Source organism: Scardinius erythrophthalmus, assembly GCF_964197995.2.
Source record: "Scardinius erythrophthalmus genome assembly, chromosome: 8".
Lineage (NCBI taxonomy): Eukaryota > Metazoa > Chordata > Actinopteri > Cypriniformes > Leuciscidae > Scardinius > Scardinius erythrophthalmus.
This window is the reverse complement of record NC_138228.1, coordinates 9,517,194-9,528,766: the sequence shown is the minus strand read 5'-3', so window position 1 is coordinate 9,528,766 and position 11,573 is coordinate 9,517,194. Positions and strand designations below refer to the sequence as shown.

Sequence of the window (11,573 nt, the reverse complement as noted above, 5' to 3'; positions counted from 1 at the left end):
TATCATGGTAAGCCTATATAATGTCTAAAAATCATAGGAGGCCTAGTAACATTGTACAATAATAGCATTTAAATATTTAATATAATGTTTTAATGATAATATAAACTTTATATAATATATAAAATAAATTATATATACATTTGTACAATATAATTATTAATAATAGTAGGCTAGTACTAAATTACAGTAATATTAAATTCATATTAAGACCTTAATTACACCATGAGGGTAAAACATGTTGGCATCTGCCTCATTTAACTTAGCTACCTACCAAGTGACAAATTAATGTGTGCCAAAATACAGAGTATGCTTGGATAAACAGCTTTTGGCATATAAAATAAATACAAATAAAATAGTATTTTCCCAACTTGGAAAACTTTTTGTTTTGCTTTAACCCAACAATTGAAAACCATTATTTTTTCCCTCTTCACTATGATGACTATTTTTCCAGATATGCTCTTTGAACAAACCTAACAGAGCAATGATTCACTCAAACAATGTAAGCTTTAAGTTATGCCCTCTTCAGTTATCAGCTTCCAAGAGAGATGTGCTCACATGCCACATTTAACACCAGAAATCTTGGTTTCACATTTTGATGGTCCCTTTGACACAGTATGATGACTAAGTAACATTGCACCTACAGGTCTACTAAATGAGTGTGAAGTAAACTGGCAGAGTGAAAATAAATTGACATGCACTTTTAAAGTTGGTCTTTAAGTAAAGTTAATAGTAATTGTACATAAATTACTATTAATGTAATTGTAAAGTTAGTCATAATGTCTGTTGGAGGACCATCACAATAAAGAGTTAACAGATAATACTCTAAAGTTGACAGGTAGTAAAGTACCTATACAGAATGTGTAAAAAGGACCATCAAAATAAAGTTTAAATAAAGTTAACAGTGAGTGGGTTAAGGATTGCATTGCCATCTTACGTGCTCTAAAACTTGCATTAATAAAGATTTGAATAGCAGGTCAAGAGCCATCCCGTCATAAGTCAAGGTGCATAATGTATATTAGAGTTCACACACACAAAAAAAAAGGTATGAAATAAAGCCACACACACCAATAACTGCTGACATTGATATATTGTCGACAAGGTACATGGCAGAAAGACTTACAAATGTTAATAAAGAACAGACAGCTTGTGATAGTCTTATTTGTAGCAGTACAAATCAGTGCATTGTTTTCCCTCATTAGCCTTTGTTAAATGATTCCACAACATTAAACAGTGAGTTTGGAGAACAACTGGGAGGTCATTTATTTCATAGAAAGACAACATTATGCGATGCAAAACGATGACAAATACAGATGAACAAATTCACATGGTTGTAGCAAAACATCACGTTGACCTCCTCATTGACAGCAGCTGGAGCCGCAGGAATTGCCCTTACAGACGCAGCCAGAGGCACATTTGCTGCAACCAGACGGGCAGCAGGTACAGCAACCTGTGACAATAGAAAAATAAGTTTAGCCACCTCAGAGAGACAGAAAAAAAAAAAAAAAAAAAAAAAAAAAGAATTGTTGTAGTAAACAGTTACTAAGTTCACTTACTCTTCTTGCAGGTTGTACACTGGCAGTTAGTGCACTTGCAGGTGGCACCACAGTTGCAAGATCCAGCTACAAAAAAACAAAACAAAAACATAACGTTGCTGATATAACTCCCATTAAATAAATTCAATAAAACTACTATCAGAATGTGCTAGCCTAGAAGCACAATTTTTATGTTTGGTTTGAGGCTTTATAAAAGTCCACCTACATACACCCTTAAAACAATACAAGTGTATAGTAGGCTAACTTGATTCCAAAACTAAATTCAACATAATTGTAAAATCAATGTCTAAAACACTTACTCTTGGCGCAATCACAAGGATCCATTTTTCCTCAAAGTATCTTTAAAGAGCCCGAAAGTCCTTTGGAAGTATCGCTTCACTAGGTCGGTGGATGAGTTGATGTAGAAGGTGCCAGAGAACTGATCGCGCGCTGCTTTTATACAGCTCTGATTGCACACACCGCGTGCAAAAGCCCGCCCGCTTCAGCCTGCACACGGGCATTCATCCTCAATCACACTGGGTGCAAACTATCAAACAATCAGGAGTCATCATTCCCACCCTGTCACATCAATGTGTTGGTTTTACGATTATATAACTACCATTCAACTCCACTGGCTGAATGGTGATTGCTGTTTGTTTACGTGATTATATAATTAGATGCTTTTGTTTGTTATTTTGGTTTTGGGAGATGGAAAGACCTTCTTGTTTGATAGTATAAAGTATGTTAGAATCAAAGAGGTCTATAAAATACCATACTTTGTCATACTTGCCCAGTCTTTGAGCTTCTTTAATGGTTTTAGATTTCTGTGAGAAAGGCAAAGTAATACGACACCAAAGTAAACACGTATAAGAGTCTAAATAAGTTATATGCCCAACTTAAGCAGATATTGGCCCATATATGACATTTAATACACAGATGATGCTCGCCTAGAAGCAATTTTAGATTTTATGAAAGCTTTATTCTCTCCCATAATTGTTTGTCAACAGTTTGTCCTCTCTGCACACGGCACTAAAGTGAAACAAACTGCGTGCGTGTGTGCGACTGCCTCATCACGTGCTCCCTGTCTGCACTCGGCGGAGATGCGGGCGAAACCTCAGTAAACAGAAGAATTGATTTGCACTCGTTTACTCTCTCGGGTATTTTTCCATTACCAATTATTCATTACAACTGAACTGATGTAACGAGTGCAGAGTGACTTTGAATTTTGGGGGTGAAGATAAATAATTTAAAGCGTAAAAAAAATGCCCCCCCCCCCCCCTATATACATACTGTAGACATTTAAATGTCTTAAATCTAAATAGAAGAAAATAATTGTATACTCATATGCAAATATATTTTGAAATAAATATTAAAAATATATTTAAATATTTCATTTTAGCCCCTTTTTAAAAAAATTCACATATTAAACATGTAAATATATTTTTATTGGAAATATTTACATATATTTATTTCCTTTACATGTAAATACGTTTAGATATGTGCAATATATTTACATTATCTTAATTTCTAATATTTGTTAATATAGATTAGTTTACTGCATGTATTTCATATGTGTGCCTCCATGTAAATATTTTCATTTTACATACATTTATAAATTTAACAATCAAAATGCCAAAATACATAAAGCAAAGCCTGCAAATGTTTTACCTGCTAGACAACGCTATATATTTAGATAAATAAACTAATCTAATAATCTAATAAACTAGATAAATATAATTTAGGTAGATTTAAATTCAGATGATCTCTCGTATTATTGTTATATATCGGCCAGCCCCAAAACTTGTTAAAGCATAGGCATAACATTATGACATTAAGTTATTATGCTTTATGTAAAAAAAAAAAAAAAAAAAAAAAGTAGAAATTTAGAGTCTGTCAATAAATTTCTACTTGTTGGACCCGTGGTGCATGTGCCGAGTTTTGTTGTTGTTGTTGTTGTTGTTGTTGTTGTTGTTGTTGTTTTCCCAAAAATTATAATTACAGATATCATTCAAGTAGTTATTCTTGATGCCAAACTGCCAACTTTTATTACGACCTTTAAATCAGGACCCTGCGCGTGCTCACTGCACATCCTGCTGGAAACAATCCTCTCCAAGTTATGGACATCAGTTTGTCCTGTCAGTAATAGCAGAATACAACACCTGGCAGCGAACAAGCTAGCGGCTGCGGTAAGACACTTCCATTTATTGTAACTCGTATGTTTATTGCAGTAAAGGGAATATAATTATGCACACATTATCATCTCCAAGCACAGTATGAAGGGTTTCTGCTAATTAGCCACGCAGAGTTAGCAGCACCCCTAGCCAGCGCATAGAGAATACACTGAGTTGCCTGGATCTGGCTAATATATATCGATAGCATGTAAATTTCTTCGTTTTGAATGAAAATGGCGTCGCATAATTAATATGTTAAAATAGAAGTACAAAGTAAAACCTTATTATTTTTTAGAAACATAGTGAGCAGACGTGTACACTTTAAGGATTAGCAGAATAGCATGCTAGCAAAAGTGGCTTGGTAATGCCGTGACAAGCTGCCCACTGTTGCTAGGCAACAGAAGCCCCATCGGGCGAGAAGCACAGTAAGCTGTTTATTCTATTACCCAGAGAGAATGGGTAGTTAGATGGGCTGAAGCCTGAATACAGTCTCTTGTTGTGGATCATTTCCCCTTTACCTAAAATAGCCTTTTCATTTCATTTATATTAACTTAATTCTAATTATGTAAATGTTTTGTTTATTTGACAGTGACAATACTGACATAACATTTTTGAGCTGTAGATTTTAAACATTTAAAAACAATATCAAAACCGGAAAATGTATACAAAACTGAGTAAACTATGGTTTATATATATATAATTTCACAATAATGCTTCATTGACTTGCGATCCATGTTGGAGATTCTTGTGGTTTCTCTAGTACATGTGTGAATGTTTACAGAGAGAGTCATTGTTTTAACATCTGTTTATGGTATTTTCACAGGAAGTTTGCATTGGTAACATCTAATTTTGCTGTTTAGCTGTGCCACCATGTTAGTGCCCATCTTCACCCTTAAACTGAACCATAAGATTAACCCTCGAATGGTTGCTATTGGAAAGTACGATGGGATACATCCATGCCTCACTGCAGCCACGCAAGCAGGCAAGGTAAGTGAAAAGTATTATATTAAAAAGTAGAGATGCACCGATGTATCGGCTGATTTTTTTTATCAATTTAAAACCATCGGCATATCAGCTATAGCATGAAAATGCTTATTAATTAACTGAATGAAGGCTCTAAGCTGTATAATGTCTGTTGCATAATCCAACGTTTTTCTCTAGATAAAATAATTAAATACTTGATAGATAAAAAAAAAAAAAAAAAAAAAAAAAAGCCACTTTTGGACACAAATACTGAATTGAGTTCACTTCTAATTCACACAAAATTATATCAAAATGCCTGTCTTGGCGAGTATCCTTGTAAACTCAGTTATGTCTTCAATGAATGTAAACAGTTGAGAAATAAAACGCTTGTGTACCAGTACATTGGATCCGTGCAGCTTTTAAAGTGACAGCAGCCTAATATTCCTGATGTGCTGCTGTCTGTGTTTTAATCATACAACAAAAGACATAAAAAATCGCTCACTACTATTGACTGAAACACTTTTCTAACTTTAATAAGTTACTAATCTATTTTTATAACAAAAGTTCAAATAAGACAGAAAGTGACAGTATCTGAATCACCAATAGTTGTTAGTTATAATCGGATCGGCCAGAAAAAATTCTTATTGGTGCATCCCTATTAAAAAGTATTATATATTAAAATTATATCATATTAGATTGAATTACAATATGTTCTATTATATTATATTTCTCATTGTAATAGTTATTCTTCCCTTTGGCATCAATAGCACATTCAAACATTTACAAAGCACATATTTTGTTCAAGAATATTCATGTAGAGCGCTTTGCTGCTCTTGTCATTGTTGTAGTTGCATTCTTGTTTTTTTTTTCTCTGACAAGTGCCAATTTGGATTTTTTCTAAGCTTGGTTGGCAGCATAGCCAGCTTTGTTTGTTGTATTTTATTACAATGGACTTCATGGTTCTCATAGCTTTGCCAATCTCTATTTAGCCTTTTTTGTTGTTGTACATTTACACAAGCAGCTCCTTGTGGTCCTAATGACAAGCGGGATTGATTTGATTGGCTATTTTAGTTACAAAGTCTGTGATATTTATTATACAATAAAGGATAATGTTGTAATGTGGACTCATGGTGTGCCTTGTTGAAAAACTTGTTATAAATTGTAAATGTAAAATTGACATTGTTAAAGCAAAGTGATTTTAGGACATTTTCAAATGTGTATTTGTAAAAAAACACAAAAAACTAATCTAATACATATTAATCCATTAGCATTTTTACACACTGTACAATCCAGTTTAACTTCTAAACCCATCCAGGTGTTTATCCATAACCCTCACTCTCGAGGCCAGAGGCCAGAAGCCCACCGGCTGAGTCAGAGTACCCAGGACTCCGATATCTCACTCCTCAATATCAACCAGGCAGTCAGCTGTCTGACGGCTGGTACTCTGGGACCCAACACCACAGGACACACGCTGCTCGTAGGCTCTCAGACTAATCTGTTGGCCTATGATGTGCATGACAACACCGATGTCTTCTACAAGGAGGTAAGGTTCATATGGTGTGTCTCGTATACATAAAGCTGCAGTGTTTTTTTTTTTATTTTTTAAAGAATGGATTCTTAAAATAAAATGGATTTCTTAAGACATTGATACCAGGCGATTGAATGGTTCTTATCCAAGTAAAACAGAAATGTTTATCACATGCTTGTTATATAACAGGTGACTGATGGGGCCAATGCCATTGTTCTGGGAAAACTAGGAGATATCCAGTCCACCCTTGCCATCATTGGTGGAAACTGTGCTCTGCAAGGCTTTGACTATGAGGGAAATGACCGGTTCTGGACAGTAAGATCATTTTTGTGTCCTATATTCGAAATATATTTGAGAAACAAAACTATGAAGGATATTTATAGGTATACTTATTTTTTTGAAGGTCACTGGAGATAATGTACGATCACTTGTGCTTTGTGACTTTACTGCAGATGGCAAGAATGAGGTGAGGCATTATTCTTTTCGTTTTCACGTCATAATGACAAAATACTTTTGTAAGTTATATTAAAATACTGCTTTCATAAATTGACCACACATCTTTCCAGCTGCTTGTTGGCTCGGACGACTTTGACATCAGGGTGTTCAGAGAGGATGAACTGGTGACTGAGATGGCTGAAAATGAGGTATGAATTATGACATTTGGTTGATAGTTGGATAATTTATTTTATATACAGTTATTGCTTTCTGTTTTTTTCAGACAATCACATCGCTTTGTCACATGCACGGCAGCAGGTTTGGTTATGCTCTGGCCAATGGCACGGTAGGAGTGTATGACCGCACTGCACGCTACTGGAGGATCAAGGTAGTGCATTTTGGTCCATTCAAAATTATACCTGAATCAGCATTCTTTCCAAGAGGAAAATTATCATTAATGAACATAAATGAGTAAGAATAATTTTGATTTTTTTTTTCTCACAGTCTAAAAATCACGCCATGAGTATCCATGCCTTTGATCTTAATGCTGATGGTGTTGTTGAGCTCATAACTGGGTGGTCCAATGGAAAGGTCAGTCTTTTAGAAATTACACTGAGTGGCTGTTTACATGACACCTTTTTCAACTAAAAACTGAAAACTTTTTACCCGTTTTGGCTATCCATGTACACTACAGCAGCGTTTTGGGGGCCTGAAAATCCAATGTTTTGAAAGCTGGTTTAAAAGTGCAAGTTTTTGAAAACGATACCGTGAATTTGTGAAAATTCAGTCTATAGGCGCGTAGTATTTCTTTACAAAGTGACAACTACTGGCCGGGCATACACTGTAAAAAATGATTGCTGTGATTATTTATCACAACTTAAAATTCAACATTAGTATAAGAAGTAATGTGTTGTTTCAACTTAAAAAATGTTACTTGTTTGTGCTTGACTTAAAATAGTAAGTTTAGTTAACTTTAGTTTAGTTGGATATTTAAGTTATCTCAACAAATTTTAAGTTAAGAATTGCAGCTACATTTTTACAGTGTACATAATACAGCGTTTTTAGTCATTTTCGCAGATCGGTGTCAACAGGGATCATTTTGACAACGTTGTCATCTGTAAAAGCGTTGTCGTGTAAACGTACTCCTCACATTTTACTTACCAAGGTTTTTGCTGTACAAGTAAAAAGAAACGATTCCCTGTGATTCCATGTCTAGATTGATGCTCGCAGTGATCGCACTGGTGAGGTGATCTTCAAGGATAACTTCTCATCCTCTGTGGCTGGGATTGTTGAGGGAGACTACCGCATGGATGGACAGATTCAGCTTATATGCACCTCTGTGGAGGGAGAGGGTGAGATGACGGACATTTATTGTAAATGCATGTTGCCCTTGAGTATTGGCTCATCATATATATGTGTCATCCTACAGTGCGTGGCTATCTGCCTGCCAGTAAGGATATGAAGGGAAACCTAATGGATGCTAGTGTAGAACAGGACCTGATCAGGGAGCTGAGCCAACGTAAACAGAACTTGATGCTGGAATTACGAAACTACGAGGAAAATTCCAAGGTTACGCATGCGGTTCTTTAGTTAAAATTTAGTGATTTATGTTGATGTTCAAAATGCAGTTTTTGGTGAGTGAAATTTGTGTGATATAGGCTCTTCCTGGAGTTTCGGAGGGGGAATTTAAGATGGGTGTAATTCCAGCTAACACGCAGCTCCAGACAGCCTTGTCTGTACGAAGAGCAACAGAGAGCCAGAGAGCACACATAGAGCTCAACATCTCCACTCCGAATGGTACAGTTAAACCATCTTAACTCAGTTGCAACACTTTTTTCACCTGCACTACAGCTGATCAATTTTTAGTTCAATTATATAGACCTGTCATAAAAGCCACATTCAAATTTGTAAAATCAGTTTGACCTGTACAGAGCACCACGCATAACATATGGGGGGAAAAACAAGATATCGTAGCCACAATTTAACTAAATTAAAACGAAGGAATTAATTAGTACAATGTAGCCACAATTAGAATGAATTCTTAAAACATGGCCACGTTTTAACTAAAACAAGGAAACAAATTAGCTTAACATGTTCATGATTTACTAAAACAAGGGAACAAATTAGTACAATTCATGCCCTTAATATATGTTTTTTGGGCTCTATGAACATGAAGTTTTAAATGATAATATTATGATATTCTTTTTGCTGCCCTCCTTCAGAAACAATCATTAGAGCCGTGCTGATATTTGCTGAGGGGATTTTTGAAGGTGAGAGTCACGTGGTTCACCCTAGCGCTCAAAATCTCTCTGGCTGTGTCCGTGTCCCCATCATTCCTCCAAAAGACATTCCAGTTGACCTTCACATCAAAGCCTTTGTGGGAGGAAAGACAAGGTACACAAATGTGGAATATCATCATGACGATTGTCAAACTTCATTATTTGGATTATGAGGATTCATTCAACTAAGTTTAAAATTAAGCTATTATGAAAAAATATGGTGGAAGAATTTCAAAGAAATCTCATGCCGATGACGATGCATTTTTCTGTTCTCCTTCCGCATTTACTCCAGTACACAGTTCCACGTATTTGAAATCACACGTCAGCTGCCTCGCTTCTCGATGTATGACCTTAGCGTTGACTCCTCAGCCACAGAACCCACAGGAAAAGTCACATTCAACATCAATGACAGACCTCAGAGGGTAAAAGGACACGCTCACTCAAAATGGAACCGTGTGTGCATGATGTCACAAAAATCGTGCCATGTGTTGTTTATCATAGTGCTGATGAAATATGAGGCATGCATCTATGTCTGCAGGTAGTCATGTGGCTAAACCAGAACTTTCTGCTGCCCGAGGGCATTGACAGTCCAGACATCACCTTCACCGCACTGCGTGGAGGAGGTCTCCTGAGAATCAATATGCAGCATAGTGGAGAGGTGCTTTTATTGTGTGTTTGTCAGTATTTGTGGGCTACTTGCTCAAAAAAATCTCTAACTTAGTTCTTCCTCATCAGATCACGTTGAGAACAGATGACATTGACCTGGCTGGAGATCTGGTCCAGTCACTTGCTTCTTTTCTGGCCATTGAAGACTTACAGGCTGAGGCTGACTTCCCTGTCTACTTCAAAGAGCTACGAACCACTCTCACTGAGGTTAGGAATAGCAACATCACCTTTAAGATAAATTTTTTTTGAAGTCTTTTAGCTGCAAACATCCTTTTATGTTCGTGTTAGGTGGATGATTTTCACTCAGTGCATCAAAAGCTCACAGCAGCAATGGCAGATCATTCCAACTACGTAAGGAATATGCTGGTGCAGGCGGAAGATGCCAGACTCATGGGTGATTGGTGAGCATCTTAGTTTGATTGATCAGTCCTCTCGCTTTCTCAAAGACATGTATTCACAGAAATGATATTCTGATTTTTAGGAGAAACATGAAGAAACGCTACATTGAGCTGTATGACCTCAACAGAGATTTGATCAATGAATATAAAATCAGGTCTAATAATCACAATGCCCTCCTCGCACGGCTGAAATCAGTTAACCAGGCCATCCAAAGGGCAGGGAGATTGAGAGGTGGGTGGATTTTACTAAGAGAATGAGTATTCATAGTTTTCACTTGACCACTGTATAGGAACGCCCACCTGGAGGGCAAATCAAGATTTTCCTCCACTGCCCCGCAGTTATTTTTACCAGGTTTATACTGTACTATGTACTAAAACAGTGAGTTTTCCCATATAAAACCTTTTTCAAGTAAAAACTTAACATGAAATGTAGTGTGTTTGCATTCATATTCTGTTTGCCTATATATAGTATGCATCATCAATAAAAAGTATACTGAATTTGATCTTTAAATAAGTATATTAAAGCCACATTAAGTGTTTTAGAATGTCCCGCTATTTTTCGTGATTGAAATACTTTGCCTGGTGTTTTATATGGATTACAAGTGCCCCAAACTTGCAATTTGTTCAAATATAATCTACATCTAAATATTTGTGGTTTGAAACGGATGGAAAATGGACAGGCTTGTGCTGCAGTTCTATGAATGTTTGCCTTCCAGGTGCCAGTCATATGACTGAAAACTATGAATATCTTAAATGGTCTCTCAGCTCATTAGTTTTTTTTTTTTTTGGCAATTAATTGTAATCATGATTATAATTAATTAATTTCCAATTATGCTTTTCAGTGGGAAAACCCAAAACTCAGGTTATCACTGCCTGTCGAGATGCCATCAAGAACAACAACATCAATGCTCTTTTCAAGATCATGAGAGCAGGGACTACTTCCTCCTGAGGAACATCTGGTTCTAAATGACCTTAAGCAGAAGTCTGGAAGATCAGACCACATTCCTGGGGGAGAACCCCCAAAACAGGCTTGGAAAGTGCCCAGTAGCCTACTGGGAAATGAAAAGGCCTGCATGAGGGGATATATTTTGAATCCGGCCTTCACTGGCTGCAGTTTTGTTTTAGAGGAGTAACTGGGTTGGTCTGTCAGTAACTGTAAAGTCTTAGCCAAAACGTGATAGCCAAAGAGACTGTATTTTGGTACCAAGGCAATGTGTTTGTAAATCGACTGGTTTTATCTGTATTCAAACAGGATATTAAATTATTATATAAATGTATCTGTTTTCATTCTCTCTGTGCTGTTAAACTAGTTTTATTTTCCACTATGGAAAAGCGAAAGGGGCAGCAATGGGACTCTCCTGAATTCATAATTCCCTTGCGCGTTCTCGCTTCCCTGTCCTCGCTCCCGGCTCGCGGGGAGTTGCTGCGCTGGCATCTGGCGCGCGGTGCATCCCAACAAACTTCGAGCTGTCACGTGATCAATGAAATACCTTTAAAAATGTGCAAGAAGTCTTCAGCTTGTAACTGATATACATTCTTACGAACATATCTAATGCAAACAGAGATGTCTTTAACGTAGCGCATTTCAGCGAGTTGGAAAA

General features: G+C 36.6%; 2 protein-coding genes across 3 annotated transcripts; one reads left to right on the top strand and one right to left on the bottom strand.

Moving 5' to 3' along the window:
* Positions 1 to 1,068: 1,068 nt before the first annotated feature.
* Positions 1,069 to 1,978, bottom strand: mt2 (metallothionein 2). The gene is made up of 3 exons (XM_081371796.1): positions 1,853 to 1,978; positions 1,554 to 1,619; positions 1,069 to 1,447 (listed from the first exon to the last, which is right to left on the bottom strand). Exons 1-3 carry the CDS (start codon positions 1,875 to 1,877, stop codon positions 1,356 to 1,358), a joined length of 183 nt encoding a protein of 60 aa, XP_081227922.1. The 5' UTR covers positions 1,878 to 1,978; the 3' UTR covers positions 1,069 to 1,355.
* A 1,621-nt stretch (positions 1,979 to 3,599) lies between these two features.
* bbs2 (Bardet-Biedl syndrome 2) lies at positions 3,600 to 11,248 on the top strand. 2 transcript variants are annotated; one of them, XM_081372010.1, is made up of 18 exons: positions 3,600 to 3,718; positions 4,527 to 4,690; positions 5,982 to 6,209; positions 6,384 to 6,509; positions 6,598 to 6,660; positions 6,761 to 6,838; positions 6,913 to 7,017; positions 7,134 to 7,220; positions 7,846 to 7,981; positions 8,059 to 8,198; positions 8,288 to 8,426; positions 8,852 to 9,023; positions 9,201 to 9,330; positions 9,447 to 9,566; positions 9,644 to 9,781; positions 9,863 to 9,975; positions 10,056 to 10,204; positions 10,815 to 11,248. In XM_081372010.1, the coding sequence occupies exons 2-18, from the start codon at positions 4,574 to 4,576 to the stop codon at positions 10,919 to 10,921; spliced, it is 2,148 nt and encodes a 715-aa protein (XP_081228136.1). In that variant the 5' UTR covers positions 3,600 to 3,718; positions 4,527 to 4,573; the 3' UTR covers positions 10,922 to 11,248. The 2 variants fall into 2 exon arrangements, with proteins under 2 accessions (XP_081228136.1, XP_081228137.1); XM_081372011.1 differs by having other exon boundaries at positions 3,616 to 3,718; positions 4,564 to 4,690.
* The last annotated feature ends 325 nt before the right edge of the window (positions 11,249 to 11,573 follow it).

Bases quoted from the DNA above. Each gene is read 5' to 3' on its own strand.
- mt2 (XM_081371796.1), bottom strand. From the start codon at position 1,877: ATGGATCCTTGTGATTGCGCCAAGA. The intron at 1,620-1,852 runs GTAAGTGTTTTA...GTTTTTTTGTAG, and splicing joins TCCTTGTGATTGCGCCAAGA to CTGGATCTTGCAACTGTGGT. The intron at 1,448-1,553 runs GTAAGTGAACTT...CTATTGTCACAG, and splicing joins GTGTACAACCTGCAAGAAGA to GTTGCTGTACCTGCTGCCCG.
- bbs2 (XM_081372010.1), top strand. From the start codon at position 4,574: ATGTTAGTGCCCATCTTCACCCTTAAACTGAACCATAAGATTAACCCT. The intron at 4,691-5,981 runs GTAAGTGAAAAG...AAACCCATCCAG, and splicing joins CAGCCACGCAAGCAGGCAAG to GTGTTTATCCATAACCCTCA. The intron at 7,221-7,845 runs GTCAGTCTTTTA...TTCCATGTCTAG, and splicing joins CTGGGTGGTCCAATGGAAAG to ATTGATGCTCGCAGTGATCG.